This window comes from Choloepus didactylus, chromosome 9, assembly GCF_015220235.1.
Source record: "Choloepus didactylus isolate mChoDid1 chromosome 9, mChoDid1.pri, whole genome shotgun sequence".
In the NCBI taxonomy this organism is placed as follows: Eukaryota; Metazoa; Chordata; class Mammalia; order Pilosa; family Megalonychidae; genus Choloepus; species Choloepus didactylus.
Genome location: NC_051315.1, coordinates 126,275,641 through 126,302,977, shown reverse-complemented (window position 1 = coordinate 126,302,977; position 27,337 = coordinate 126,275,641). Strand labels below are relative to the sequence as shown.

Below are 27,337 nucleotides of genomic sequence, written 5' to 3'. Positions count from 1 at the left end.
AGCTGCACCAGGACCCGTCACCATGAAGTTCAGTAACGTGGAGACTGGAGAAAGCGTGGGAGGCGAAGATGTCTCCATCCTTCAGAGTGGCCATGGGCAATCAACGACAACCGGATGGAGCACCTCTTCACAATCAACGCCCACAAAATCACATCTCATCCAGGGTGACTGCCATCATCCCGTGTTTTCCCTTCAGCCGCAAGATAAAAAGGACAAGAACCTTGCCCCACTTTCTGCAAAACTTGTGGCCAATATGCTGTTGGTCACCGGGGAGGATCACCTCATCACCATGGACCTACAGGCCTCCCAGATACAGGGATTCTTCGATATTCCTGTGGATAACATACGCGGAACCCGCAATTCTGCAGTGGACTTGGAGAAACATCACTGAGCGAAGGAACTGCACCATCTTCCACCTGACGTAGGGGGAGCCACATGGGTCACATCAACTGCAGACAGGTTGGACATGGAATTTGCTTTGATTCACAAAGAGAGGAAGAAGGCGAACCAGGTGGACCAGATGGTGCTGCTGGGGGACATGAAGGGCTGTGCGGCTATCCTTGTGGACGACATAGCCAACAAGTGTGGCACCACCTGCCATGCTGCTGACAAGCTGCTCTTGGCTGGAGCCACCCAAGTCTATGCTCTCCTTACTCACACGATCTTCTCAGGGCGGGCTATTTCCAGAATAAACAGCCCTGCCTTTCAGGTTGTCATCCTTAGAATAAACAGCCCTGCCTTTGAGGCTGTCATCCTTACAAACGCAATTCCGCAGGAGGACAAAAGGGAACGCTGCCCCAAGATTCAGGTTATCGGTATCTAAACAATCTCGGAGGACACACACTGATGAATCTGTCTTACCTGTTCAACCCAGTTCCGCTGTAACTCCAAAAGGATAATGTTCAAAAAATGTCTCCAAAGTGATGGCAACAGGGAAATTCACTGAGGAGTGTGTTCTCCAGAAGAGACCTCTAGACCGGTCTCCCAAGTGAGGCACCTTGCTGCTTCTGCATCAGAAGCCAAGCACCGGGCGGCCTGTGATTTTATTATATGCACATTGGTGCAACAGAAAGCTGAACAACTAAATTCCAATCCAGAAGAAGAGAATCCACCCATGTGGACAAAGCCTAGGAATAATAAACAAACTTCTCTCCCTTCTGCTGAATCTTAAAACTCATGGCAAATAAATTTCAGAGTACTCTAGAGTCTGTGGACAGAAAATCAAACGATCAAAATCATTAACAAACTTGAAAATGGTATACAGGGTTTTGAACTTCTCTACGGCAGAGGGTGAACTGAAGTTAGAAAGTAGCACTTAAGTTGCTGCAGAAACTAGCATTTTACTGTACCTTAAACAGGCTGCTAGGAAAAAACACGGTAGCCTGGTAAAGTCAGCTATGCAATACAGATTGACTAAATCTAGGAAGAGTTGGCTTGAGATGTGTAAAGAACTGAATTTGATGTTACGTATTTTTTATATTTGATAAATGTGACATCTGCATCTTTTGCAACTTCTTTGCTTAGAGAAATGGAAATTAATTGTGGGCACTCATATGTAGACAAAATGACAAACAGAGATGTTGACGTGCCTAAAACCAGTTGATTTAAAGGTAATCCTTTCAAATGAGATATTTAGAATCTAAGTATAGAGCTTCTTTAAAAAGAATGATCTCTAGATTAAAAAAAAAAAAGGATATAAAAACCTGCCTTGTCACAGCTCTGAGTTAAGAAATTATTGTTTCTGTCATTACTCAACCCCACTTCTGTATTTTAAAGTACTTTTGGATACACGGATGAACTAATTCGACTGACTTAAACATACACACTGGAAGTGCCAACGTTAACTGATGGTTTCAATTCAGCAAAGGTGATGAAGACTCCTCGTGACCAGTTTCATCCATGACTGTCACTTTCCTTGTTGTTCGTGGTGTGGAAACTTAAGTGAGATCACCAAATATCTGAGTCCTGTCCAACTCTGCTGAATGCGGGCAGACTTGCTACAACCAGGCAAAAAGGGGAGCCAGAGAAATATGAATATACCAAAAGCGTTTAGCTTCAAACTTAAATTTATCATTGAACTTATAGATATTCATACTATAATTTGCCTTTGTTAGATATCACATCAACCATATTCAGAAACACAGCATTTGCAGTGCTTGTATTGGTTTACCTTCCTCCCATATTGTATTAAAACATTTCAATAAAACCATGTTGCCATCTACTCAATAAAAAATAAAAAATCAATTAGGCAAAGATAAATTCCTTCATCTATTCAAAACACCACCCAAAAACTCTTCTTGATTCAGAGCTTCCTATACCTTACCTATAACCTGGTCTTACTGCATCCCATCAGAAGCTGAGGCCATGTGCACACCCAGCTGGCCGGGGTCTGCCTATGGGGGTCTCTGTGGCACACCGAGGCACCCCTGGGTAAGTGCAGAGGCGGGCCTGATAGCCAGTGCACCCCATCAGCATGAAGGCAGCCCTCAGGAGACTCCAAAGACCCCAAAGCACTAACTCGTGGGGAAAGGGAAGGCATTCTTTTCTTACCGACCAAGACAACACGATTTCCCCTTTGCCACAATTCACTGCCACCAAGATTAAAAGTGATTCTGTCCCAAAGCCCCTATGTCACTAAAGGTGACTAAGAGGAGAGGCGATGCCTCATTCTTGTCCCTGCAAATGAGAGGAGGGGACTGAACTGGAAGAGAAGTCCAAAGTGGCCCCAAAATATAACGTTCAAATCCTCAAACCATCGGCCCTTCATGTTGAGTTCCTATCACTTTCCCGAAACTCAGGAGCACTTCTATTACAGTGGAATGACTGGCCCTGTTAACAGCCTGTCTCAAACCGACTCCCTCCCGTCTCTGTAACAGGTTCTGAGCGGGATGGCACCTGTGCCCAGTCTGGCAGATCAGCACAGTCCTAATTCCCACTTCCTCCATCCTGGCCACATGTCTCAGTCCTGGGCAGAGACCTAAGCAGAAGTCCTATTGGTGGTGGGAAGGTAGGGGCATCGCTTTACAGATACTGGAGAACTCATGTGGCTTCAACTATTCCTTTTCCCTTTCTTCTCTGGAATGTAGATACAATGCCTAGTGCTATGGCAGCCATGCTGAGGCATGAGGTGGCAAGTCAACAGATGGGTGGATCAGAAAGCCAGAAACAGCCTGGATCCTGATGACAGCAACGCCGGGAGAGGACTGGCTGAGTTAGCTCCTTCTTCATCACCATCACTGGCTATTCCAATCTAGTACTAAAGGCTGGTGTCCCCAGGGTCCAAGGCCACACACCAAAATGTACTTCATGTGAAAACACTCTCCTCAAGCCCTTACTGTTGAGATGCCCCTACCACCTGGTATTTCCTCTTCAGTTAATAGTATCATCAAAGCTGGAAGTAGAACTGAAGCTCCACTCTTTCTCCTTCACTCCCCATTTCCAATTGGTTGCCAGTATTATTGATTTTACCTGTCAAAATTCCCCAAGATTTTGGCCCTCCTATTCAGTCCCTTTGCCTTCAACTTAGTTCAGATCCCCAGCTCTGGGCTTAATTTACTGCATCTGTCTCTGTCCAAGTTGCTCTCAAAGTGTGCCCCCAGACCACCAGAACCAGAATCCCTGGGAGGCTGGTTAGAAATGCAAGTCACTGGTCCATTTCCCAAACTTCCACCCTCTCTCCAACCTGCTACCAGAGTTCTTGCTCTAGACTGCTGGTTCTCAAACCTGAGAGTACGTCAGAATTACCCAGCAGGTTTTGGAAAGTACTGACATCTGGGCCACGTCCCATCTCGGAATAGCTGGGGAGGGATGGGGCCATACTGGGTAGAAGCTTCCCCAGTGATTGGATAAGCACCAGGTCTGAAAGCAGCACAGGGGGTCCACTCACACACCTCCTACGGCTCTCCTGTGGCCTAGGGAAGGCTAACTTGGCCCACAGGCCTCTTCCCAACCCGGCCATCTCCACTCCCACCCCATCCCAAGGACCTCACTGTCAGCCAAAGAGCCACCTCACCCAAGCTCAGCAGGCTCCTCACATCCCCAGGCTGTGGGCCAGACTCCTCTGCTGTGGGCCAGGCTCCTCTCCTCCAGCTGAAAGAGTCCTACTGGGCTTCAAGGCCCCAGTCAAACGCCACCACCTCTGGGTAGCCTTCCCAGACTGCCACAGGCAAAGCTAGCTGTCTTCTGCTTTTCAAGTCTAAGGCTGTCTCCCTCATCAAACAAGGTGGAGACTATTTACTGATCTTTATCACTCACTGCCTGGCTCAGTGCATCCTCGAGGAAAATACTTTGCAAAACACCACCAAGGGTTCCCTCATCTATAAAGAGCTTCTAAAGACTGAGAAGAGACTCACAATCTGATAGAAAAGTGGGTGAAAAATATTAATAGATATTTCACAGAAATATACGAATGGCCCCTAAACATATGAAAAAAGACTCAATCTAGCTCATAATAAGAGATAAACAAATTAAACTAAGGCACTATTCTCACCCATGAGATTGGCTGAAAAACAAATTGGCAACACACTCCATGGGAAGAGCTGTGGGGAAACAAGCCCTCCCAAACACCACTGACAAGACTGCAAAGTGATATAACCAAAAGGAGGGTAATTTAGCAGAATCTAGCAAGATTATACGTTCATTTACCCCTTGACCTAGCAAGCCCAAGGCTGGGAACCTATCCCAAAGATAGCCTCACAAACACACAAAATGAGGTTTGCATAAGGCTATTTGTTGCATATTATTATAGCAAAAGACTGAAAATAACCCAAAAGTCCTTCAACAGGCAAGTGGCTAAATAAACTAAGGTACATTCAAAAAATGGAGTACTACACAACTGGAAAAGGAATAAGGAGGCTATCTTCATACAGCAATGAGTGATCTCCAGATTATATTATAAAGTGAGAAGAGAGAGGTACAGAGTAGTGCATAGGACACGCTACCTTTGTATAAAAAAGGAGGGTGTATATATATATATATATATGTATGACTTAAAGCAAATACACATATAAAATGTTTTACTTGTCAAAAAGAAACAATGGAAGGATAAATCAAAATAGTAAAATAAAAATGGTTAGGTGGTTACTTCTAGGAGGAGAAACAGGGGATGTGAGACTGGGGAGGGAGCCAGGCCTCTCTGGAGGTACATAATTTTTAAAGGGGCCCCCAGTCAGGGCCACCCCCACAGCAGGACTCAGGAGAGCTAACACGGAGCATCCACCAGGCACAAGGCCCTAAGCACTTCTCTCCACTGCCCCATTTACCCCACACAGCGACACTGCTAAAACAGGTGCTGTGACAGTCCCATTTCACAGACCTGGGCAAGAAGAAGACAGGAGAGTCGTGTTGGTGATGGGCCCACCACGTGCCAGGGGCTTACAGCCAAAATGGGGCTGAACCCCCCACCTTACTTACAAAGAAACTGCCATCCAAACTGACATCTATGGCCTGGGACAGGGGGCTAAAACCCAGCTCTGTGGGATAGCAACTCCTTCCAAGTTTTAATATCAAATGAAAAAGAAGTTTATGTTTGAGAAAGAGTAACCTTCATCACTTTTGTTCTTACAAGCTAAGATTAAACTATTGCATGAATAACTGCCCACCTTTTTCTGGGGAACGTGCCCAGCCCGTGCCCACTACACACAGAGGGTTCCAGCCTCTGCCCCAGAGGCAGAAGGGCCACGGCCATGCGTGCCACTTGTGGTTCAGCCGGACAGGAAGGCTCGCCCGGCTCCAGGAGGCCCACAGAGCCAACCCCATCTCCCCAGCCACCTGCGGAATGAAATCCCCTCTTGGTTTCAACAAATATTTTATTGAGCACACTGGAATGCCCAGCACTGCCGGGAACAGGCAGACGAAGGGCAGAACCCATGCCCTTTCCGGGACTCGCACTCCAGTACAGCTCCTTTAAAAAGTCAGAACTCCCCAGCATTTGTTTTTAAACACTCAGAAACAAAGGGGGGGAGGTGGAATGTGGTGAGAAATGAAACAGAAAGATCCACCCCAATGACTGTGTAACGTGGGCAAGTGGCTGAACACCTCCTCCACTTTTGTGTACATTCAGGAATACCCGTCATTTTCTGAGTGCCCTAAAAGAGGTGCAAACAGGACACCTCAAAGCTCAGAAGAGCGCTAAAGGGTCAAGGGTGGCCTGGGAGGGAGGAGTCCCCCCAACCCCCACCCCCCTGGCAGGTAACCCCACCAGACAGGGTTTATATCAGGGTATATATGGGGTGGCATCTGAGAAAACTCCCTGCAAGCGTGAAGCATTCTCAAACTACCGATATTCAGATTCCTCAGCCTTGGCTCCTTTCTCCTCCCTGTTCTCAGACATTAGGCAGAAAAACATCCTGCGTCAAAGCCTAGCTCTGGGTGGATTTGTTGGAGGGTTATACTTTTCATTTATTTGACCACACCCAGGATCCAGCCCCCGCTCACACCTACTATTAACATTCTGAGAGAATATCGTTCCAGTTGGTAAACTTTTCAAGTGTGTAAATTAAAGAGTTAGGTTATATAATATACAAATTATTTAATAATCTACTTTTTCAAAGTGGATAAATCTGCTTTTGATTTAAGAGTTTTATTTTATATCTTGTTTCTATTTCATTTACTAAAATGGTTAAGGACCATGACACAATTATGAACATAGTTCTAAAAAACTGACAGTGTTTCATGTATCAAATAGTTTGAATGTCAACCTAAAATTCATCTTACTTATATCAAGACCTTGAACCCTCTGCTTAGACAAGTTTAAAAGTATTTTCAACACAGGAATGAGTTAAAAATAACTTAAACAAAAAGGAATGCAATTACAATGTTCTGTATAATGTATACATTTATTAGGATAGTATGAAATTTACATCCCATATATGCACAAGTCAGGCCCTTTTGTATATTTGGCTCCTTATATTTAATCCATTTTGATGCAACAGCTCCATTTCAGCTGTTTTAGAACATTCCAGGGGAGAGGCTGTGGCAGGCTCTTCTCTGTCCTCTCAAACCCAAGCACAGCAGCCTGACTGTCCCAGGCCGGGATGTGACCACCGTACCATCAGGATCCTTCCAGCACAGGGCCACATGCTATGCTTTTGCTTTTATTTTCTTTAGTAGAAAATAATGCATGTGCATTTAAGAAAACGTAGGAAAATAGAGGTAAAAATAAAAATAATCCAAATCCCATCTAAAGTGAAATCACTTTAGAAGAGTCCTTCATCTTCCTTCCTCTGGGCAGTGTTTTGCACGCAGCTGAACAGCATTCTGTGCGTGCAGTTTTGCCTCTTCATTTCACCAACATCACATCCACACCACTGCCTCCTCAGCCAGCTGAACAGAGGCGAGAGCAGCACATGCTCTCCGGTCGCAGCGCCAGGCCGGCACCTGGCTCTGCCCCTGGCCAGCTGTGCTTCTCTGTGCCTTGGTCCCCCCAAGACGGCCTTTGTGCGGTTGCAAAGATTCAGGAAGACAATGCATTCATGGCAAGCAGCGTGGCATGCAGCATGGGACCAGTGCTCGGTACCAGGCAGTGGTTATTGTTAACCCAGGGAAGGTTACATGGGAGCTGTGGTTTTTTTGAAACCCAGACTTGGACACTGCAGGTGTTTCCAATTATTTATATTTAATGATGCCATAAAGATGTTGTCCACTATGTGTTTTTTATTTCCTCAGGATGGGGTCCTACCGGTGGATTGTTGGGTCGAGGACTTTGCACTGTCTTGAAGTTTTTCACATACATCACCAAATTGCTTTCTCTAATGGTTCTACCCATTTTTTCTGCCAGAGGGCAAAGAAGCTGCAGAACACACCAAGGGGTTTCTTTCTGTACACAGCAAGACTCCAGTTCATAAAAAATATGGGTTAATAAAAATACACCAAAAAGACAACGCAAAATTATGCCCAAACATCAGTCTTGAAAAACCTGGGCTTTACTTGCTCTTGTACATGAAAACTTTCAGCCACCAAAAAGAGAGCAAGAGCCATTTCCCAGGCTTCCTTTTCAGCCAGCTTCTGAGCACTTTTAACGAGTTCTGAGCACTTTTAACGAGTACCAATGGTACTGGATTTAATGAGCTCCGCATTTTCTGTTAAGGGTTGAATTGTACCCCCACAAAAAGATGCTGAACTCCTGACTTCTGCTACTGTGTGCTGCCCTTCCTGGAAACAGGATCTTTGCAGGTGCAATCACGTTAAGATGAGGTCATACTGCAGTAGGGTGGCCCCAGTCCAACAAGGCTGGTGTCCACATAACAGAAGAGACACAGACAGACACACGGACACAGAGAGGAGAAGGTCACTTGAAGCTGGAGACACTAAGGGCAGACAGCCTTGTGAAGACAGAGCGGGTGGTGGAGTGACGCTGCCACAGCAAACGCCGAGAATTCCCAGCAGCCCCAGGAGGGAGAAACAGGCAGGGACCCTCCTCTAGAGTCTTCCAGGAGAGCCCGGCCCTGCCAGCACCTCGTTTCCGGCTTCTGGTCTCCAGAGCTGCACGAGGGTAAGTTTCTGCTGCATTGAGCCAACCAGTTTGTGGGACTCTGGCAGCCCTAGGAAATGAGTACGTTCTCCAACCACAAAAAGAATTGAATCAAGGTCCTACCATCAACCGAGAGATGTAGAAGAGGTATATGGCAGTAAAATTTTACAATGCAGGTATTTCCTTTTACAGTCTTTAAATATATAAATGTCTCATAACCATCCATAAAGAGTGATCCCACTGAGAACCGCCTTATGAACTCTGCTGAGACCAACCCAAAGAGGTCACGATTATTACCCAAACCTGCCAAGCTCATTAACATGTTTTAAGTATGACTGGGGCCTAGTGCCCAAGAGGCAGACTCCTGCTGAAACCAAGGGCCCTCTTCCATCTTCCCACCGGGACACAACACTGTCCAGTTGGCGTGACAGTTGACCCCAGTGGACTATGGGAACTTCTCACCCCTATGGGCCCAGGGAGCTGGGCTGAGAAAAACAACAAGACTAGACCCCCTCCACCCTCAGACGTGGGGCAGCAGAGCCAGCCAGGGTGGGCAGCAACGATCCAACATACCCCACTACACAGGGACTCACAGGATGCGCAGAAGGACATGGAAAATGAGGTGGCGGCGGGGTAGGAAAGCCCCTCAGAGCAGCAGAGACATGGCACTGGACGGTGGCTGGCAACTCATCCCCCATGTCCTAAACGAGAATGCACTTCCTCCAACAGCCAGGCACACAGATGAAAGCAGTTTAACACCAGCCAAGGATCAAAAAAAAGTCAGAACCAATGGCGGGGGGTGGGGGAGGGTGGGAGTGGTTTGAGGAAAACATGCCATGAAGTACACGCATAAATCCACAATGAATATCAACAGAAAACTGAAGATCATTTTAGAAAATGTGTGCACCTTGTTCTCATTAGATACAAGAAGATGCTGCCTCTATTAAAAAATTAATATTACATTTTTAAAAAGGACAGGGAGTACCAAAATGAAAAGAGAATGAAATTAAAAGACAACAAGTTAACACAGGGACCAAGATCAGAAAAGATTTTTAAAAGGCAAGTGCAAAAGGGAGATGTATGTTCCAAAAACTGACACTGCTGGTGTAAAGGACAAAATTGAGATAATTCACAGAATGTTGAGGACAAAGTGAAGAGAAGAAAATGCTGTGAATAAAGCTCATGGATAGCAAGTGAAAGGACAGATCGTCTAACCCACATACAGGAAAACAAAATGAAGGGAGACACAATCATCAGAGGTAGAGAAGATGAAAGCTCTGCTTAAAGAAAGCAGCTCAACTTACTTTAGGAAGCTTGTATCACCCCAAACCTAACAAAACCCAAAAAGGCAGAGCATGGAAACCACCGGCACTGCCTGCCGGCCCAGGTTGGGAAAAGCAGCCTGCAAGGTGGGCACTGGCCAGCTCGGCTGAGATGCAGCCCCCTCCCCGTCTCCTGTGACCCAGAGCCCATCATGAGTGCACCATCCTCAAGATGAAAAGACAGAGCACAGCAAGGAAGCCTCGGAGACAAAGAGCCAGCTTAGCCAAATCGGGACAGTGTGAGCATCAAAAGAATGACTATAACTGTAAGAATGACTGTAACGCTGAGTCAAAACAGCTCTGAATCCATGGCAATACTCAAAAAAAAAAAAAAAAAAAAACAGAGAGAAGGAAAGCACTTGCTGCCAGTGGGGTGACTATTATACAAAACAGGTGATGAAACAGAAAGAATCCAGCAATTACCCTGCCTTTGTAAGAGCAATTGTAGCCCTCTGGCTGAAGCATAAAATCATCTTTACAGAAGAACACTGACAAAAAAGTGTGGAAGAAATGACAGAATCACCATTTTGCAAACCCTAAAACTAAAATTAATTCAGACAAATATGACCAACAAATTCTGAAAGCCACTTGGTAAAAGGCTATTGTGGAACCTCGATGATTGCTGATGTGCTCACAGACACTGGGGACGGATGGTTTGATGGGCTGAGCCCTCAATCACAGGACTTGCCCTTGGGAAGACGGTTACCGCAAAGGAGAGGCTAGGCCTGCTTATAATTGTGCCTAAGAGCCTCCTCCCGAATGCCTCTCTGTTGCTCAGATGTGGCCCTCTCTCTCCAGCTAAGCCAACTTGGCAGAAGAAGTCACTGCCCTCCCCACTACGTGGGATCTGACACCCAGGGGTGTAAATACACCTGGCAATGTGGTATATGACTCCCAGGGAGGAATCTGGACCTGGCATCGTGGGATGGAGAACATCTTCTTGACAAAAAGGGGGATGTGAAATGAAATAAGTTTCAGTGGCTGAGAGATTCCAAAAGGAGCTGAGAGGTCACTCTGGTGGGCACTCTTACGCACAATATAATGAATTGGAATAGCTAGCAGTAAATACCTGAAACTAAGAAACTACAACCCAGAACCCATGAATCATGAAGATGATTGTATAAAAATGTAGCTTATGAGGGGTGACAATGGGATTGGGAAAGCCACATGGATCACACTCCCCTTTGTCTAGTTTATGGAAGGATGAGTAGAAAAACGGGGATTAAAAAAAAAAAAAAAAGCACCCAGTGATCCTTTTTACTTTGTTCTTTTTTCACTTTAATTTTTATTCTTATTACTTTTGTGTGTGTGGTAATGAAAATGTTCAAAAATTAATTTTGTTGATGGACGCACAACTATAAGGTGGTACTGTGAACAACTGTACGCTTTGTATGACTGTATGGTATGTGAATATATCTCAATAAAATTGAATTATTGAAAAAAAATGTTATTGTTAATTAGTTTATAGTAGTAACCACACCTGAGCATCTGACTTCCCAAAGGGGAAATAACCCAGAAATATGTCCAACTGAAGGGGAGGGAATAGCCAGCCCAGGATTCAAATTTAAATTTTGATGTAGATAATACACCAAGTGAATAATACTATAGGCAGATAGTCATAAATCTATCTTTTGAGACCCAGGAATACAAAATACATTCTGGCTATAAGCCCTACTAGTTAGGAGGGCCACAATCCACTTTGCTGGGATAGCCCCAGTATACATCTGTTATCCCACCCTCCCACCAGGTTTAGCATTATCCCAGACAGAAGTGTCTCAGTCTGAATGATGTTACATGGTATATGTAAAATACGTAATATATGTAAATTTGAGCAATAAATGTTAATCACACCCAAAAAAAATAAAGGCTGTTGGGAAAAAGGATGTTTGCCCGGTGTCTAAGAACTGCCACACAGATGGCGTCCTAGTTGCAAAGGGGAAGCCCGACATCTCCAATGGAAGATGTGGTGGTCTCCACATCAGCCAGGCCTGAAACAGCAGAGGGGACGACTGGACACGACGTGCCTCCGATGGGGCACAGGATCAAGCACAGAGCACCCCGTCTCTAGATGTGCACAAAACCTCCAACTGGAATATAATCAGGCCTCTCAGACCAAGGCCTGGGGAAAACACAGAGGATAAGAGAACCATGTAAGAGAAACCATGAGAACAATCGGACAAATCCAGGAAGAGAGATTTTACAAGACAACTAACCACCACTGTCTCTTCAAAAGGTCAATGTGATAGTATAAGAAAGAAAAAAGGTCGGTGGGTGTGGGGGCTATTCGAAGTTAAGGCACTAAAGAGAAAAAGCAAACAAATACATGGCATGAAATTTACTGGTACCTGTTTGCCAAAAGAGGGTCCATAAAAGACACTTTGGATCAACTGGGAAATCTGAAAATGAACTGGCTACTAGATATCAGGATACTACAATTAATTGTTAGGTGTAGTGATGGTATTATTATATAGGAGAGTGTCCTCATTTTCGGAAGTGAATGCTTTAGTATTTTTAGGGGTAAATGGTCACAATGTCTACAAATTACCTTCAAAATGTTTAGCACAATTATTTATATTTGAATATATACATCTAAAGCTTATGTGGCCATATATTAACAACTGTTGGATCCCGGTGTTAGGTATATAGGTGGACACCGTACTAGTATTTCTTTCGGTGAATTTTTCATAATAAAAAACTGGAAAAGAACTTTCCTCACAAAGTTGTTCTTCAAAGAAAGTACCATTAAAAAGGTAGCCATTAAAAAGGATAAGAAGGAACCAATTTTAATTACATGGGGAAATGAAGGGCTGTAAGGGCTGTAACATTAAAGTGAGAAACTTACATACAGTTCCATTTCAGCTAAATTAAACATAAAACAGAAAAAAGTCAGGAAGGAAATACAAAAGGAGCAGTAACAAAGTTTTGGTCGATGCCTGGGTGCTGGCTTGATGTAGGACCGTCTCTGATGGGGGCTTCCCTGCAGGACACCCCCCCACAACCGCCCCAGCCCCCACTCTCCTCCTTCCTCCTCTCACTGGTCCCCTCCACTGCCCCCTCCTGAACCAGCAGCCCTGACTCTGACGGGCCCCTTTTCCACTGTCACAGTATTCTCACTCTCAAGCTCACACCAACCAATCCCACCATTTCTGCAAGACTTGTTTGGGGCTGTGGAAGATGCTACAGAACACTCTGGAGTCACTTTGAGTCCATTTCTCTCATCTGTGACATCGAGGTGGTTGGGAAGAGCAGGATCCAGCAGAGTTAAGATAGAGCAAACTCCGAGCCCCAAGATCTCCCGCTCTAAAGTCAGTCCTCCCCATAGCACTTTATCCCAGAGAGGAGCTCCATTACCCAGCGAGTCATTCAAACCACACACCTCCCTCTTCCCCAACACCCACTCCAAACCACCCCAGGTTCTCACATGTCACCTTCTAAGTATCTCTCAAATCCATGTCTCTCCATCTTCACCACCACAACCCGGGCCCAAGCTAGCATCATCTCTTGCCGCAAGACCACTTCCTAGCTGGTCTGCCAGCTCCAACTCGGGCAACCACAATATAACCAGAGGGATCTTTTCAAACCCCAGATCTGAATGTATCATGCTCCTTCCTAAAACCTAAAAAGTGCTACTCTGGCGCGGGGGGAGGGGGGGGCGGACAGAAAAAGACAGAACTCCCATAGGTGGCTTCCGACCCAGCCCTCCAGCCTCAGGGCACAACTAAGCTCTCCTTGACCCTTGCTCGCTGTCACCACGCCTCCTGATTTCCCCAAGCTCCCTCCTGCCCCAGGGCCTTGGCAGAGCTCTCTGACCAGCTACTTCCTACTTAGCCTTGTTTTAATCCTTTAAAAATATATTTTTCATTGCAAGATAGCACACATACAGAAAAGTACACAAGACACACACTGACAACCCAATTCACCACCACCTCGGTCAAGAAACAGCACTGCCCCCCCAACCCCACCCCTCGCTCATGGCCATCCAGCGGCTGCCCTGTCTTCCCAGCATCGGGACTTCCCTGGTAACTTCCCTGCATGCAAGCTTAAACACACAAGCCTAACTCAGCATGGTCCTGTCCTGAACCTCATATAAACGGAATCATACAGAATGTGTTCTTTCATGGCAGGTTTTTTTTGCTCAACACGAATGCTGTGACAGACGCACGTTATGCCGGCACCAAGAGTTCAAAGACGTGCACTATTCTCTTGTAAGAACACACCATTTCTCCACTCATTCTACTGCTGGTGGACATTTGGGCTGCTTCCTATGATGAACTACATTGATAGATTTTTGAATAGTAAACTCCCCTAGCATTATTTCTGGAATAAATCCAACTTGATTATATATGTTGCTGGATTTAGTTTGCTATTATTTTGTTTAGTACTATTCCATCTATGTATGAACATATGCCAGAGTAATACCGGCCTGCAATATTCCTTTCTTGCAATGACTACTCAGGTTTTAAACTATCGAAGTTTTGCTGGCCTCATACAGAGAGATATGAAGTGATCCTTCTTTTTCTAGTCCCTGGACAAGTTAATGTGAAATTGGCATTCTTTCTTCCTAAATTGCTTAGTAGAATTTGCTGATAAAATCATCTAGACCTAGAGTTTTCTTTGTGCGAAGATTTTAAATTATGGATTCAATGTGTTTAGTAGTTATAATATTAGTCAGATTTTCTATTTCTTGTGTCAGTTTCGAGTTGTATTTTCTGGGAATATGTCCACATCATCTAAATTTTCAAATTTACCTGCATAAATTTATTCATAATATAGCCTTGCTCTTTTAATATCTGTAAGATCTTCAATGATGTCCCTTTTTAATTCCTGACATTGGCTATCTGCCTTCTCTATTTTTTCTTGATCACTCTTGCCAGGGGCTTATCAACTTTATTAGATTTTCCAAAAAATCAATTTTTGACTTCCCTGATTCTTTCTGAAGAATGTTGTTTTCTAGTTCCTTAAAGTCTGCTCTTCATTATTTCCTCTTTTATTTCAGTTTAATGTGCTTTATTCTTCTAACCACCTGAAGTATATGGATTTGCAGCATGTCCTCTTTCTAATATATGCATTTAAAGCCAAAAATTTCCCTCTAAGCATGACTTTAGCTATATTCTATTAGTTAAATATGCTATAATTTTGCTATTGTTGAGTTCAAATATTTTCTATCTTTCCTTGACTCGTGAGTTATTTAGAAATAGATTAATAAATTTCCAAATACATGGGGTTTTTCTAGTTACCTTTTTATTGATTTCTAGATTAATTCCACTGTCATCAGAGAATACAATTGGTATAATTTCAGTCCTTCAAAAGTTGTTGAGATTTGCTTTGTGGCCAGCAGATGATAAATTTTGACAAATGTTACTTGTGCATATGAGAAGAATTTAGAGTCTGCAATTGCTGGATACAGAGTTCTATATATGTCCATTGGGTCAAGTTTACTATTCATGTTGTTCAATTCTTCTACATTTTTACAGATTTTGTCAACTTGCCCTAACAGCATTTGAAAGAGATGTGTTCAAATATTCCACTATGACTGTGGATTTGTTTATTTCCATTGCAATTGTGTTAATTTTGCTTTACATGTTTTGAGGTCATGTTATCAGGTGTATACAGATTTTAATTTCTTACATCTTCCTAATGAAATGAACCTTTTATCATTTATCATTTTTATCTCTAATAATAATTTTTCCTCAAAGTCTATTTTGTCTGATACTAAAATAATTACACCAACTCTCTTTGGGTTATTGTTTGCATAGTATTTTTTTTCCACCCTTTTACTTTCATTCTTTTTATACCCTTATGGTTTAAATATGACTCTTATATAGCAGTCGGGTTTTGTTTTCTTATCTTGTCCGACAGTACCTGACTTTTAATTGGAACACTTAAATCCACACATATTTAATGTAATTACTGGTATACTAGGATCCAGTCTACTTCACTCTTTGCGTTCTATTTGTCCCACTCGTTCAATGTTCCCTTTTCTCTTCTTTATTGCCTTCTTTCAGATTTAGAATTTACTATTCAGACTTTTTCCTCTGTTAGTGTAGGTATCATACATTCTATCATATATAATAGCTACCACAGAGATCATACAACGCATCCTCGACTTGAATAGCAACTAATCTATTCTTTGTCCTCCTTCCCAGAAATGAAAGGACATTAGGACAGTCTTACTCCATTTACCTTCCTTCTGACTTATATACCATCGTCATCATATATTTTAATTCTCTATATATTTTTAAACAAAAAGAATAATTTTTACAGTCAAATATTCATTTAGTCTTATCCACATAGATACGGTTTTGGTTGTTCTTCATTCCTTCCTGCATCTCTAACCTTTCATTCGAGATCTTATTCTTTCAGACAAAAACAAACCAATAAATACTCCTTAAGTGTTTCCTTTACTCTGGGTCTGCTAGAAAAAAAACTCTGGTTTTATTAATTTGAAAATGTCTTCATTTCAAGTACATTTCTGAAGGATTTTTTCGCTGAGTTAGCAGTAAGTTTGTTTCAGCACTTAAATTTCAACTGACTGCGGATCTCCACAGTTTCTACTAAGAATGTAGCTAGCAATCTACTTGTTGCTCTTTTGAAGGTAATCTGTCTCTGGCTGCTTCTGTCTTTTTTTCTTCATATACGGTTTTCAGCAGTTTTATTAAGAATTAGGTACGGTTTTCTTTGTGTTCATAGGGCTCTTAAATCCATAGATGGTGCCTTTCATTAGGCATAGAAAATTCTCAAGCATTATCTTTTCAAAAACTGTTTCTGCCCCATTCATTCTCTCTTCTTCTGGGATGCCAAATGAACACAAGTTAGACCTTCATACTCCACCCGTGTCTCTTACTGAAAAGGCCATGTTCTTTTAATCCCTTCTTGTGGGTGCATGCCTATTGTTGGTGGGACCTTTTGATTAGCCCATTCAAGGTGGGTCTTAATTGTTTACTGGAGTCTTGATGAGAGCTCAGAGAGCGAAAAAGACCCAGGAGGAGCTGAGAAAGCCACTGAAGCCAGAAGCTAAACCTGGGAGAGAGGGACCAACAGAATCTGGCCAGGTGCCTTCTCATGTCACAGAGATGTCCCAGACGTTGGTGGCCTTTCTTCAGAGAAGGTATCTTCCTCTTGATGCCTTAATTTGGACATTTTCATGGCCTTAAAACTGTAAAGTTATTTAATAAATTTCCATTATAAAAGCCAACACATTTCTGGTATATTGCATTCCGGCAGCTTTAGCAAACCAAAACACCTACCCTTCTCTTCCAATTTTCCCATTTTCCAAGTCTCGCTGCTTCCTGGTAGATATCTTCTTTTGAGCTAACTTCATGGTCACTAAATGTTTTCTTCAGCTGTGTCTAATCTGCCCTTCTTTTGAATACTTAAAATTTAGAATTCTCATTTGGCCCTTTTTATAGTTCCTCTTTCTCTGCCAAAATTCTCAGTCCAGTCTTTGATCTCTTCAAACACATTACATAGGCTGTTTTAAAGTCTGTGTCTGATATACGGAGTCCTTGTTGATCTGTTTTTAAAGCCTGTTATTTCTATCAGTTTTAATTCATTTTGCCTTGCCTTCCTGTGTTGGGTTTTTCTTGTATGACAAACACTGAATTTACAAAACAGCCTGTGAAAATAACTGGAGGGCTTAGATGTTATTTGCCTCTAGAGAGGATTAATGTTTGCTTCTATTAGGAGACACTGACACTCTGGGTTTACTTTAATTTCAGAGCATTAGATGATTTGAAACTAGATTTTCAGTCCTTTAGAAGTCCTATTTCTGGTTCATCTTCATTCCTTGGAAGTGGCTTTTTGGGATCCCAATGCAAATTAAGATGGGATCACCCAGGCTTGGCAGAATCTGATACCTTAGATCTCCCAAGGCATTTTTGACAGCCTCACAGAGTTTAGGCCCTCAGCTTCCACTTTAGAATCAGTATATGGGTCCCAAGGTAAAAAGCAGCCCCAAATGCCACACTCACTTCCAGAGACCTCCATCCTCCCCAAACCCTAGTCTTCATTATTTTCTAAGTTCTCTGGTGGCCCCAGGCAGACTGTGCTTGGCAGAATGGCTAGTTCACCATTATCAGAAGCAGAAGTCCATGTTTCCTACTCATTTTTCAGACTCCAGCCAAACTGTCATTTCCTCAAGAAGCACCTTCTGTACCTTCCTGAGTATCAGGTCAAACTCAACTATCATATACTCTCAAAGCACTTTGGCCCTCTCCTGCTTAGCATGCATCACAATTACACCTTTATATTTAACAGTGTGATTATTTGATTAGCATACAGTTTGTCTTATAGACACTAGTAGCTCTAGGAGTCTTTTTTGTTGTTAGCATAAAATAAGATACCCCCAATGCCTAACACAACACTTGGCAATATTGTTTTTCCTCTGCCTGGATATGTACTTATGGTTATTAATGTCCTAAATATTTATTTGGTGAGTTAAACTGAATCCACGAAATAAGGGAAATAATCCCTGGCTGGTGGTATTTCCACAGGTATTCAATTAAACAATGATTTCTCAAAAAGATGTTCATTGCTAGTTTTCTGCCACATCTGTTTTTATTTGCTGTTCTGGCTACTAGAGATGGAGACTCACTCCAACAAGCTTCAGCTGGGGGAGGAGAGTATCGCGAGATGGTAACTATTTGGGATACAAAAAGTGAACTTTTATCTGAGTGAACTTTTGATATGAGAACTATTATTTCTATTTTGCAGATATGGAAATGGAAGCTCAGGAACAATAATTAATATTTACTGTCACTACATCCGGCCCAGAAACTATGAGGAAACTGGGTCTTAGGAGAGTTTCAGAACTTGCCCATGATCACATCTCTTAAGTAGCAGAGCAGATCTGAATTGACTTCATATGACCCCAAAGATGAGGCTCTTGAAGACACATAGTAACAAAGGTTGGCAAGAATGTGGAGAAATTAGCACCCTCCAAACACTGTTGGTGGGAATGTAAAATGGTGCAGCCACTTTGGAAAATAGTCTGGCAGTTCCTCAAAAGGTGAAACAGAGCTACCATATGACCCAGTAATTCCATTCCTAAGTATTTACCCAAGAGAAATGAAAACACACCTACACAAAAACACATATACCAATGTTCACAGCAGCATTATTCATAATAGCCAACAAGTAGAAGTAACCCAAATGTCTGTCATCTGATGAATAATTAAAATGTAATATATCCATGCCATGGAATATTATTCAGCAATAAAAAGAAATGAAGCACTGATGCATGCTACAACATGGACAAACCCTGAAAACACTATGCTAAGTGAAACAAGCCTGTCACAAAGGGCCACATAGTATATGATTCCATTTACATGAACTGTCCAGAACAGACAAATCTAGAGTCAGAAAGTAGGGCTGTGGAACTGGAAGGAATGGGGAATGAACACTCATCAATACAGGGTTTCTTTGGGGGTAGGGTGTTGAAAACGGTCTAAAATTGTTATGACAGTTGCACAGCTCTGTGAATAGACTAAAAACCAGTGGACTATATACTTTAAGAAAGTGAACTGTTTTGGATGTGAATTATCTCTTAAGAAAGAGGTTATTTTTTTAAAGCCTTTTACAACCTGACCCTTTTACCTAATTTCTACTAGTCTCCAATTCACAGTTGAGAAATAGCTTTGTTTGAATTTGTAAATCAAGAATACAAGCATGTTTCATGCTCATATCCAAAAAATGCTAACTGATCTTTTAAAACATTGAAGTAGTGAAACTCTACCTTAACTGACAAGCGTCACAGAATTACCCTGTTCTTCACTCAAAACACTCCATAATGTGTTAGTGTATCAATTTGCAGGTGAGTTTATTAGCTCCACTTTGTTTTTTTCCAGTCTAGCTACGTGAGGCCTCCAAAATCATTACTGTGTTCTATGGTCAGGGAGCACAAATGAAGTAATGTAACTAAATACTTCAAACATATCAGACATGAATGAAAAGCTAAGCCAATAAATCCTAAATCTACACATATCAAATTTTTAGTATGCTAAAGACTTGTGGAAAGTTTTAAAAGAAACTTATGACTTTAAGATTCATTGGAGTTTTGGCAAGGCTGCTCTTCAGTATGTATAGCGGAAGATCTCGTTTCTCAAAGCATGGTCCCTGGACCAATAGCCTCAGCATCCCCCGGGAGCTTGTTAGAAATGCAGTCTCAAGCCCCACCCAGAACTACCGAAGCAGGGATGCATTTTAACAAGATCTCCAGAGAATATATATGCACAGCAAAATTTGAGAAGCACTGTTCCAAGATACTTCCTTTTTTTTTAAGAGAGCTCTGGCTTGCATTGGACAAATATTTCAAAAACTTGACACACCTACAGCTCTGGTCTCTGGGTCTGCTTGCCCACAGTTCAGTCCTGGCTGCTTCTGCTCTATTCAAAATCAGGAGGGGCTGAGCCCTGCAGGCTGGGGCAGGCAGGGCAGATGCGTCTCCAGCAGCAGCTTTGCCCTCCCAAGGCTGCACAAGGGCCTGACAGACCCACCTTGGTTCCAGCTTCTGGCCATGAGTGGCCCCTAGCATCTGATATGTGGCCTCCTCCTCCATCCCTCCCTCAAAGGCAGCAGAGATTTCCTGCTTGTTACTTAATCTCCAGTTGCCTCACGGTCTCCTATTTGCCTTCTCGGTCCTTCCATCACCTGTGCAACCACTCCCCTATATTAAATTTCCTCTGTTTTAGATACTTAAAGTGGGCTGTTTTTCTTTTTGGACCCAGAATGATACCCAAATAACATTTTGGATATTTCTATTACGTGCCACATATACCAGAGGAATATTCTGAATGGCTTGTCTGCTGAAAAAAAAGAGCTATTGCACACACAATAAACCTCACAAGTCCCATGTTCTGACAACCTCTAACAACCCAGAAAAACAATCAGCCTTAAGCTATCTGTACAGCAGATGTGACTATGTTCAGAAACTCAAGTCCTCAGGGTGTATTTTTAACACTCTCCCCATCACTCCTCCTCAACCAGAACAGCTGTTGCAGCAGCTATTGTTTCAGGGGAAAAAACAGCTCCTAAAGAACAGGACTGTGGGCTAGCACTGGAATCTCTTCCCAATCAAATCTCTTTCAAAAGGATCTTGACCTGAATCGCACTTGTGAATCACATGCTCTACCCCACCCCGGGCACGCACCAAGCTGGAGAGACCAGGCAAAAGGAGAGGGCAAATTCCAACAGCAGCATTTAGGGCTTCTTCCTGGAAGCACATCTGATTGTATCACTGCCACGCTTTGAAAAAAACCCTTGAAAATCCAGCCCCAACTACCTTTCCAGCCTCTTCTCAGTTGCACTCAGCCTGACACAACTCACCTTCTCACCTCTCCCAGGTGTACCCAAACCTTTGGAAACGATGCCCACTCAGCCTGGCAAACTCTCTGATCCCTTTGCTCAAGGGGACCTCCTCATCCCAGCCTCCCCAAGCAGTCAGCTTCTCTGTCCTTGGAGCTTCCACAGCACACACTATGTTTTTCTCTGTCACGTGCACAAGTGTGTATCTCCCCAACTGATAGAAAAACTGCTTTCCATTCTAGAATCCCAAACATAGCTCAAATCCTGTGACACCTGGAACAAGTGGCTGAACTCTGCCTCAATTTCTAATTCCATAAGATGGGGATAATAGGTATCACCTACCTCCTTGGGATATCACGAAACTAAATGAGTTAATCCAGGCAAAGTGCTTCGAGAGGTGCCTGGCACACAGTAGTTGCTGAAGAAAGGTTGTCTGCTATAGCTTTTACTAAAATTATTACAAGTACTGTTATACCTGGAATAAACGAGGTGTTCAATACTTACCTGCTGAGTAACTGGAGCACTTAATAAACCTGTCTGCAACATGTTAGGAACAGAGATGCGTCCCCCATCACAGGTATTCCAGGCTGACAGAAGATAAAGCAAGAAATGGCTCCCACAGAAAGGGCAAGGGCTGAAGCTGGCACCGAAGGAAAAGCGCACTGCAGCAGGATGGAAATTCCGCGCGGGCCGGATCTGCCCCACAGACCCAACGTGCCCTCAGCCACCTGCTCAGCCACCTGCCTGAGGAAGCCGGTTCTAACACAGAGGGCTCCCCTGTAGCAAAAACTGCAGCAGTTTTCAACAGGAACCACAGATGGGAAAACAAAGGGTGCAACTTTCCTCCTGCAGAGAGGAAATGCGTCTTTCTGCCGCTAATATTTACTGTCTGGAGTTCTCCACGGAGAGTTGGGTGCCAAGCGGGTGCGCAGCCAGGGAAACCATCCTCTCCCCCGCTTTTCCGAGAAGAGACGGTCCCATAACGCGCATCCCTTCCCTTTCGGGCACAAAAACCCAAGGGAGTGAAGTGAAGAACCCCCGCACCCAGCTCCAAACGGATTTCTCGGGGGACCAGAGGGATAAGTCTGCAGAGCACCCAGCAAAAGAAATAACCCGACCAGTCCTCAGAAATGTGCAGAACCGGGGCTCGGGCACTGCATGCCCACGGGACGCGGCCAGGGACCGCCGGCGTCTAGTCCGTTAGGCGAGACGAGCCGCAGCCCCCCTGCCTCCAGGCCTCAGTCTGCCCTCCTAGCAAACCCCCCCACCCCACCGACCCGGCAGTGCGGGGCGTCCCCGGCGCCCACTGTCGCTGGCGCCCCTGGTCCCAGCACCGCGGCCCCCGCCGGAGCGGCCCCCGCGCGGCGCCCACCTGCGCGCCCCCCGGCGCGGCCGCCCGCGCCCCCCGCCCGAGAGCGGCGCGCGGAGCCCGGGACCCCGGGGCCAGGCGGCCAGCCCGTTACCGCCGCGGGGCGCGCTCCGTCCCGGCTGCCCGGGCGGCGGACACCGGGCCGGGCCGGGCCTGGGCGGCTGCTCGGGCCGGGCCGCGACTGCCCCGGACTGCCGCGGTGTGAGGGGCGCGCGCCTGGGCCGCCGCCGACTCACCTTCTGGCGGATCTGGCCGGACGTGGACACCTTACGGATGAGCTTCTGCGGGGAGCCGGGCTCCGCCTCGGGCTCGCTGTCCGACGACTCCTCGGGCGGCGGCGGCGGAGGCTGCGACGGACCCGGCAGAGGGGCACCCGCCGCCGCCGCCATGCTGCCCGGCCAGCGCGCGCACAGCGGACGGGGGCGGGGCCCGGCGCTGGGTGGGAGGGGCCCGGGCGGAGGCGGCCGCCGGGCCCCGCCCCGCCGCGCCCCCTGCCGGCCGCGCGCGCAGCCGCAGTCGCCGCCGGGCCGGGCCCCGCCCATCTCCCGTCCATCTCCCGTCCATCTCCCGTCCGAGGCGCTCGGGGCTGGGTCTCTGCACGTTTGTTTTCTTCCTGGCACACAATTTACGTTTTTCTGCTTCTTTGTTTACTCTGTTTTTAATCCTTAGTGCTTACCATCGGAATATAAATGACCTCCAGGAAGCCTGGGGCCTCCTGTCCGTCTTGCCCAGCTTTGGGTCGCCCTCACCTAGAACAGCGTCTGGCATTTAGTAGTTCCAAGAACTGGGGGAATGAATGAATGCATTAGTGCAGGCAAGAAAGAATGGAGTACACGCATGGGATCCAGAATACCGGAACAGGAATACACAATTACATCTGGGAAGGCTTTTTCAAGAAAAAGATGTTAAAGAGAGAAAATGTGAGCAGGAGTTCCCCTGGAAGGGGTTCTCTGGGCAGAGGCTGGGTGAAGGCCTGGAGGAGAGAAAGAACAAGCCTTCAGGAAAAGGGAAGCGGGAGCTTGGCGGGAAGAAAACAGCATTAAGATAAGAGCCTGGGTGGGCCAGTCAAGCAGGGCTTAGTCAACCTAGATAAGAGATTTGGTCTTTTATCTTGAGACCTGAAGGCAACAGGAAACCGGAGGGAGGGATTGAAAACCCAGGTGGGGCTGGTCACCAAGGTGGGGCCGGTGATCCAGGCTTTGAAGCCCGGGAGGCAGAGATAGAGCAGTGAACAAAGAGGTGTTATCAGTTGCAAGAGGGAGACAGAGGAGTGTGGGTTGAGCGCCACATTTCCGGCTTCAGCTGCTGGGTGGAGCCCTTCCTTGGACCTGGGGGAGAGGCGGAAGTGCAGGTTGGAAATGAAACCAGCTGCGTTTTGGTGCCTTCGGGCATCCAGGTTGCGAAGCACCTGGTGCATCCAGGGAGCAATGGTGCTCTCCTGTCCATACATCTGCCCCGCTAGGAGGGGCAGGTTAGTAGGGGGCTGCCCAAGTGCCCCCTTTCCCCTTCAAAGGGCACTCTTCAAAGGCCAAGGGCTGCTGCTGGAGACCCCGTGGCCCCTTGACTGCCTCCCGGTTAGCAGGCTCTGGCTCCGACTGCACTGGGTAGGGTAGAATCTGCCAAAGCAAGCGAGTGCTGCAGAATTTGAACCTGGGCTGTGCGATTCCAAAGTCCAGGCTGCCGTGGGGTTGGCGCTTCCAGGAAGTTGAGGCCTGAGGGACCTTGCAGGAAGAAAGAGGAGGGAAGAGCGCAGAGGTTGTCACAGCCAGGACAGAGGACGTCAGGGCCAAAGGGAGGACACTGTGGGACGGACCAAAGGTCCCTGGGTGCACCAGGCTCCCCACTGCTGCAGCCGCTAGCTACACATGGTTACTGCAGTTTCAATTAATTAAAATTAAACATGCAGTTCCTCAGTCACACTAGCCACTTCAAGTGCCCACTAACCACATGTGACTTACTGGCTACCATGCAGGAAAGCCCAGATAGAGAACATTTTCACAAGCAGACAGAGGTTTCTGCAATGCACAGGATAAAGATGGCTCCGGGCTCAGGCCAGACACTGGAGGGGTCATCCTCGTCCTCACGCAAGCCCCACAAAGCGAATGTAAAGGTTTCATGCTGGAAACGAAGACCCCGAAACCTGAGGTCAGAATAGCTCTGCCAAAGCATGCAAGGGTCGCAGAATTTGAACCTGGGCTGTGCGATTCCAAAGTCCAGGCTGCCGTGGAGTTGGCGCTTCCAGGAAGTTGAGGCCTGAGGGACCTTGCAGGAAGAAAGAGGAGGGAAGAGCGCAGAGGGTGTCTTGCCTCCCCACAGAGGCCAGCCTTTTGCATCAAATTAATTACAACATAGCATGATGCCTACACATAGACAGCTAGAAACACCTAGCGGCTGCAGGGCCAGGGGGTGAAAGAGTTAGCACTGCCAGGGGTTTCCACGGGAGGCTTTCCAGAGCAGGGGTGGCTCAGCAGAGTTTGGGGATTTGAGCAGAAAGACAAGGGGGTGATGGGAATTTCCAGGAAAACACAGAAAGGTGTGAGATGAGGACGCACGTTTGGAGAAAGACAAGGCATTTGGATTTGCTGGTGAGCCCGGAACAAGGGGGGTGGAGGGAGTTGAGGGTGAGGCTGGGCTGTGAGCAGCCGTGGGGCCACACCCTGGAGCAAAGGCTTGATTCCACAGGCACCGGAGCTGCTGCAGGGCTTTCCAAAAGCAGAGGAACCTGGGGCAGAGAATGATCCAGAGGAGAAAAGACTAGAAACAGGAAGGGCATGAGAAAAGTGATCACACTGCTCCAGGCAATGCAGGTTTGGACCAGAGCCAAGTGGTGGCCAAGGAGATGGAGACACATTTAGAAAGCAAAGTGGGGAAGAAAAGGGACCACCGCTCCTGGTCCAGAGATGAGGGAGCAGGAGTCAGGGTGTCTCCCAGACATTAAGCTTTGGGAGGGGGTGGGGGGGGGTGGCATCACTAAGCTAGAGGAGATAAAAGAAGTTTGCTTTGGAACGAGGTGACTTTGAGGTGCCCTGTTGTGTACGCCTGTGAGCCACTCAGGGGACATCTGGTTCCCAAATTCATCCCAGAGGCAAAAAGCCAGGGGCATGAACTCAAGTGCAGATGAAAATTGGGAGGTATGAGGCTTGGCCAGAAAGGGATACATTTGCAATTATGAAAAAGAATTAGGAACTGTCACAGCCAAGAGGAACCTAAGAAGACATGACAATTCGATGTAATGTGGTGTCCTGGATGGGATCCTGGAACCGAAAAGATTAGATAAAAACTAAGGAAATGTGAATAAAGTAAGGACTTCAGTTAATAATGTATCAGTATCAGTTCATTAATTATAACAAATGTACCATCCTAATGTAAGATATTAATAATAGGGGAAACTGGGTGTGGGGTGTATGGAACTTTCTGTACTTTCTTTACTACTTTTCCCTAAATCTAAAACTATCCGAAAATAAAAACGTCATATAGTTTTTAAAGTATTAGGCCTGGGTATGTATTACATTATGTTCTTAAATCAGAGAGGCATAACTGGCATAAATCTTTGGAGAGCCACGAAGCCTTTTTGTTCCCCTGGTGCCTGCAGAGTGCGGTTCCCTTGGAGAACTGAGGGGCAGAGCCAAGGAACCCAGGAGCCCCGGAGCCCCGCGGGAAGACTAAGAGCACGGTCGCCCACCGCCTCTTGATCCGATGAGTCACGTTGTGAATCATCTCTAACAATACGCAGCTCCCTGAGTTTGCCCCACCTTGAGGGCATATCAAGATGGCAGTAATAACACACTTTAAGTCCAACTCATCCTTCTCAGCATGGTAAAGAGGAGCTGCTGTCAAAAAAGATCTGCTTCCCGTTAGACTATATCGAGTACTCTTGCAGGCCTGAAGGTAATTTCATTTTACACCTTCCTAGGGTTATGACTGACGTTTGGGGCAGGGCATTTCATTGCCGGGCGTGATATAATAGCTTTCCCCTCCACGCATTGGAACGATCAAACGCCTCCCCAATACATTTCCAAATGTGCTAAACTCCCACCACCACCCCACCCCAGGATCAGTAAATTAAATAGTTCAGGGCTATGAAATGTGAAGGAAAGCAGTAAAAATGTTCAAGGAGTAAGAAAAGCAGACACTCTAAAAAGAAGTTGACATGTGTGATAAAATTGTGTAGAACTAAATACACACACATACAAATACAATTAAAACTGGGGAAATTGAACAAGATCAATGAATTGCATCCATGTCAATATCCTGGTTGTGGCATGGTGTTAAGATTTGCAAGATGTTACCATTTGGGGAAACTTGGTAATGGGTAGGTGCCATCTCTCTGGATTATTTCTTTCAACCACATGTGAATCTACAACTATCTTAATAAAAAAATAACTTTAATAAAAAAAGTTAGGAGCAGTTGAAGCTGACTCACATGGTCATCTCCCCTTCTGACCACAACCTCAGACCATCCAAACTCTCCCACTCTCATCCAGTGGGCAGAGGTCTGAGTTTAGACTCGGCGAAATCAGAGTTGAAGTCTTGACCACAACTCACTAGCCATGTGACTTTAGCTAGTTCCTCCTCTAGCAAATGGAAATGATACCAACTTTAAGCACTGTTGGAATGACTGGGTAGGACATATGCCAAGTGCCTGGCACAAAGCAGATGCTCAATAAGTGACAGGGGTCCCTGCCTCACCAGCTCCTTGGGTGCTGGTGGCAGAACTCTGTCCCATGTTCTCAGCCCCCACTTTCTCTGTGCAGCAGCCTCCCATTTCTTCCACTGCACCTGCCCAGAAAACCCTGGGCAACACATTCAACCTGCACAAGGACTTCCTGCCACCTGACATCAGCTGTGTGCAGGCTGAGCCAGGCCACACGGCCT

The 27,337-nt window shown here is 45.5% G+C and overlaps 1 protein-coding gene and 1 pseudogene across 1 annotated transcript in view; one reads left to right on the top strand and one right to left on the bottom strand.

The window, feature by feature from the left end:
* Positions 1-22,886, bottom strand: part of DGKD (diacylglycerol kinase delta) — a 140,975-nt gene extending 118,089 nt beyond the window's left edge. Inside the window, exon 1 of the mRNA XM_037850368.1 lies at positions 22,699-22,886. Within this exon, the coding sequence (XP_037706296.1) occupies positions 22,699-22,851 (153 nt within the window). The 5' untranslated portion in view covers positions 22,852-22,886. The remainder of the gene's footprint in view (positions 1-22,698) is intronic.
* On the top strand, positions 23-22,667 carry LOC119544521 (annotated as a pseudogene).
* Positions 22,887-27,337: the final 4,451 nt, after the last annotated feature.